Below are 4,316 nucleotides of genomic sequence, written 5' to 3' on the forward strand. Positions count from 1 at the left end.
ACAGTGGAGTCATTCAGGTTCCTGGGCACCACTATCTCTCAGGACCTAAAGTGGGACACTCACATTGACACTGACTTGTTAAAAAGGCCCAGCAGAGGTTGTACTTCCTTCGCCAGCTGAGGAAGTTCAACCTGCCACAGGAGCTGCTAAAACAGTTCTACTCCGCCATCATTGAATCCGTCCTCTGCACTTCAATAACTGTCTGGTTTAGCTCAGCTACCAAATCTGACCTCAGAAGACTACGTCGGATAGTCCGGACTCATTGGTACAACCCTCCCTTCTCTCCAAGAACTGTATTTATCCAGAATGAGCAAAAGGGCTGGCAAAATCACTCTGGACCCCTCACATCCAGCACACTGCCTCTTTGAACTGTTGCCATCTGGTCGACGCTACAGAGCACTGAGCACCAGAATGACCAGACACAGGAACAGTTTCTTCCCTCAGACAATCCATCTTATGATCACTTGACAATAATTGTGGAACACACAACACTATTTATACACTTATATACTTATTTTTCTAACACACATACATAGTTTACATTTCGAATTTGCACATAATATACCTGTACATACAAAACTGTCTATTGTAATATACCTGTACATACAATTGTCAATTTGTATAATGCATTTCTTATTTACTTGTTCTATATTTTATTTTATTTTATTTTGTTTATTTATTTGTATTCTTTTTTTTTTATTTTTTATTTTTAATTTTTTATCTGTGTTTTTGTTCTGTCACTGTCATTCTGTTGCACTGTGGAAGCTTCTGTCACGAAAACAAATTCCTCACAACACTATTTATACACTTATATACTTATTTTTCTAACACACATACATAGTTTACATTTCGAATTTGCACATAATATACCTGTACATACAAAACTGTCTATTGTAATATACCTGTACATACAATTATCAATCTGTATATTGCTATTCCCTATGTACTTGTTCTATTTTTATTCTTTCATTATCTGAGTTTTTGTCCTGTCACTGTCATTCTGTTGCACTGTGGAAGCTTCTGTCACGAAAACAAATTCATCGTATGTGTAAACATACCTGGCAATAAAGCTCATTCTGATTCTGATTTTAAAATTATTTATGAATTATAAATGTTTCACATAAATTATGTTTTTTCATCAAATGCTAAGTTTAAAATTTGCATTAACATATCATAATATATCACATGATACTTAAAATATTACTTCTAAAAAAGTAGAAGAATGTAATACACTGAATCAGCTGATCCTCTCATGCTGGTAAATGGTTGTTGTTAGCTCAGAAGTACAAAAAGGAAATAATAATTAGGAGGAGGATTCTAATATTATCCCCATAAGTAATGTATCCATCTGATTAGAGATACAACACAGTGCAATCATGTAATAAGCTTTTTGAGCCTGAGAGGGAAATGACCCAGAGGACAGTGTCTTCTGGCTCAGCTGTCACTCACCCACTGGTCCTTTCTGATTGGTGAAGATCATGGTACGGTTCATGCCATCAGTGTTGGCCATGCTGATGTTATTTCCATCAGTCCAGTACAGTTTCCTGGACATGAGACAGTTAACAAAAGAAGAATGTTAAGCAGGCTATATCCCTTCACCAAACATTCAACTTAATTAACCAGAATAAAACTGAAATCACAATATGGCCTTGTGCGATTATTAAATCATGATTTAATTAAGCAGCATGTGCTGAGTGCTTCAAAGTGAATGTGCTGCAGTGGTGTTTTTTCTGCAAACGAATCGGTGAACAAATAATTTTAAATGAAATGTAAATAAATAAATTAATAAATAAAGTGATTTCTGGGTTACCAAATAAATATTTATATTAATCTGTTATTGTGTCATTAAGAATTATTATGAACCAGGGTTATTATAGTTAACTAAAACTAAAACCATTAAAAAACTGTTATTCTGAAATAAAATAAACATTAACTGAAATTACATAATATATCAATGCTACTTATATATTATGTCAATGATACTAAAACAACAAACATGGTGCATGTTTAACTTGCAGGTTTGAATTTATTTATTTTATTTTTTATTTTTTTTTATAATAACGTGACTATTTCACTCCATGATTTTACTATATTTCATTACATGCTTTATTGCCACCAGCGTGATAGACAATAACAAAGGACAATGACAAAAAGCAGTTTGGGCATCAGGTGTCTGTTTATGAGTGTCTCCTGCACAGATAAGTTTCTGGTATGGGCCACATTTAAAAGCTCATGTGAAAAGCTTCTTAAATATTTTTATTTTTTTATTTAAAAAAAATAATAATAATTTGTGTGTGTGTGTCTTTTTGCTGCATATTAGATATATTTTTCTCTTTTTCATGCAAAAAACAATCTAATGGAAACTTTCCTAAAGCCTGTACTCTACGTCATTTTGTCTTCCAGTAAAACATGAGAAAACCAGTGTGCATGTGGTTGCATCCTGTTTTGCATCTTTTTTCTGCCTTTAGGAAGTCAGATGTGTTCTTGTGTTAGCGTTCTGGGGTAAATGTCACTAGTGTTTGTGGCACGCGTGGACTCACCCCAGTATGGGATGCAGCACGAGGCAGTAGGGTTTGTCCAGGCCCTGAATAACAGCATTCTTGAAGGAGCCGTCCAGTCTGGCGACATTGATCTGTTTCTTATTGCCGTCATAGCTGGTCCAGAAGAGATTACGTGACACCCAGTCCACTGCCAGACCATGTGCGTTGGGAATATCTGATCACACGCAAGACGCACAAAATAACCATTTCCAGATATTAACTCTTTGAATCAATATAATCAGATGACAGACAAAGAAATCTAAACATTCAGTGCATTTCCACAGGGATAAACATCTGGATGAAGAGAAAGACGTGTGAGTCATTATTTCATCATAAAACCCAAGATGTCTGTAATTTGGTTTTGAGGGCTGTGCTAATTTTACTTAAACAGCACTCTCTAAAAACACACTTGACTGTAAACACGACAGCAGTTCTGCACTGTAAACAATGACTGAGATTCTAATACACACAATAACATAAGATTTAAACAACAACATCCTTATATTCTAAAGTCTTGTGTAAATTATGGGATTGAACTCAATGGGATAGTTCACCAAAAACTAACATTCTGTCATCATTTATTTGCACTCATGTCAATGTTTTTTTTTTTCTTCGAAAATCTTAGAAATCTTGTAGTTGACAGAATGACCGACTTCTGAGAAACACAAAAGATTATATTTTAAATAATAGTTTATTATTTAAATAAACTGTTTTTGTCGATATAATGAAATTCAGTGGGGTCCAACACAACACTGGCTTGCATTGTATGAACAAAAAACACTAAAACATTCTTCAGAATATATACTTTTTGTGATCCACAGAAGAAAGAAAATCGTACAGATTATACAGATGCATCTGTCATTCCGACAACCATGATTTCTAATTTTCCTCTCAAAACAAACTGGGTATAGTCTACAGTATATGAAGCCAATTATGCTTTTAATCACACTGAATAACTAGTCACAATTACATTTGGTACATCATAAACTAGAGCCCGACCTATATGGTTTTTTGGGGGGGCCGATACCGATACCGATATTTGGGAGTAAAGAAAAGGCAGATATCGATATATCGGCCGATATTCTTTGTGCATATTATCGTATAGTACAAGTCAAAAGTTTGGACACTTTCCCATTCGTGTGTCCAAACATTTGACTGGTACTATATATAGAATACAGTATATACATAAACAGAATATATATATACATAAACACATTTTTTGCAATGATCACTCAGATGTGGTGATCAAACACTTATAATGATGTGACTGAGATATGTAATGCTGAAGGCAGGGCATTTAACAATTTAACAATAAACTTTATTCAAAATGAGTCTGACAGTGCACTGAACAGTAAAGTTGAAGTTTATTCAACTTTAATTCAATTCAATTCAATTCCATTCAACTTTATTCTGTTGAAGTTTATTTCACTTTGGAACATTCATTCACGGATTTGCGCTACTGTCTTCACACACAGACGGAACTTACTAGAGAAGTGTGAAGTGTGACATAATTTACCTCTGTAAATAAATGTAAATTCACGTCTTGCGCACTTTAATGCCCTTTGAATGCATGGTGTACATTCCCTTGGAACTGGAATCATGGCGGAATATCATGTGAAGTCCACTTCGCAGGGCACTTACGGTCGAATAAGACAACGCTTGAATGCTGCTACCTGAACAAGAGACCTCCTTACTGAAGTGAAAGTGTTGACTGGTGTCACTATCTCGCGAACGCGCCGGCGGATCTCCACCAAATTCGGGGGATCCCTTCAGCTC

At 35.1% G+C, this 4,316-nt stretch overlaps 1 protein-coding gene across 1 annotated transcript in view; it reads right to left on the reverse strand.

Moving 5' to 3' along the window:
• Nucleotides 1-1,449: 1,449 nt before the first annotated feature.
• The window catches only part of LOC107670926 (low-density lipoprotein receptor-related protein 1-like), a gene marked incomplete at its 3' end in the record, with an annotated part of 97,609 nt that continues 94,742 nt past the window's right edge, over nt 1,450-4,316 (reverse strand). The window contains exons 31-32 of the mRNA XM_016463748.1: nt 2,541-2,715; nt 1,450-1,544 (exon numbers count right to left, since the gene is read on the reverse strand). Coding sequence (XP_016319234.1) covers nt 1,450-1,544; nt 2,541-2,715 — 270 coding nt within the window. The remainder of the gene's footprint in view (nt 1,545-2,540; nt 2,716-4,316) is intronic.

Source organism: Sinocyclocheilus anshuiensis, unplaced genomic scaffold (genome assembly GCF_001515605.1).
Source record: "Sinocyclocheilus anshuiensis isolate Anshui unplaced genomic scaffold, SAMN03320099.WGS_v1.1 scaffold1503, whole genome shotgun sequence".
NCBI lineage: Eukaryota > Metazoa > Chordata > Actinopteri > Cypriniformes > Cyprinidae > Sinocyclocheilus > Sinocyclocheilus anshuiensis.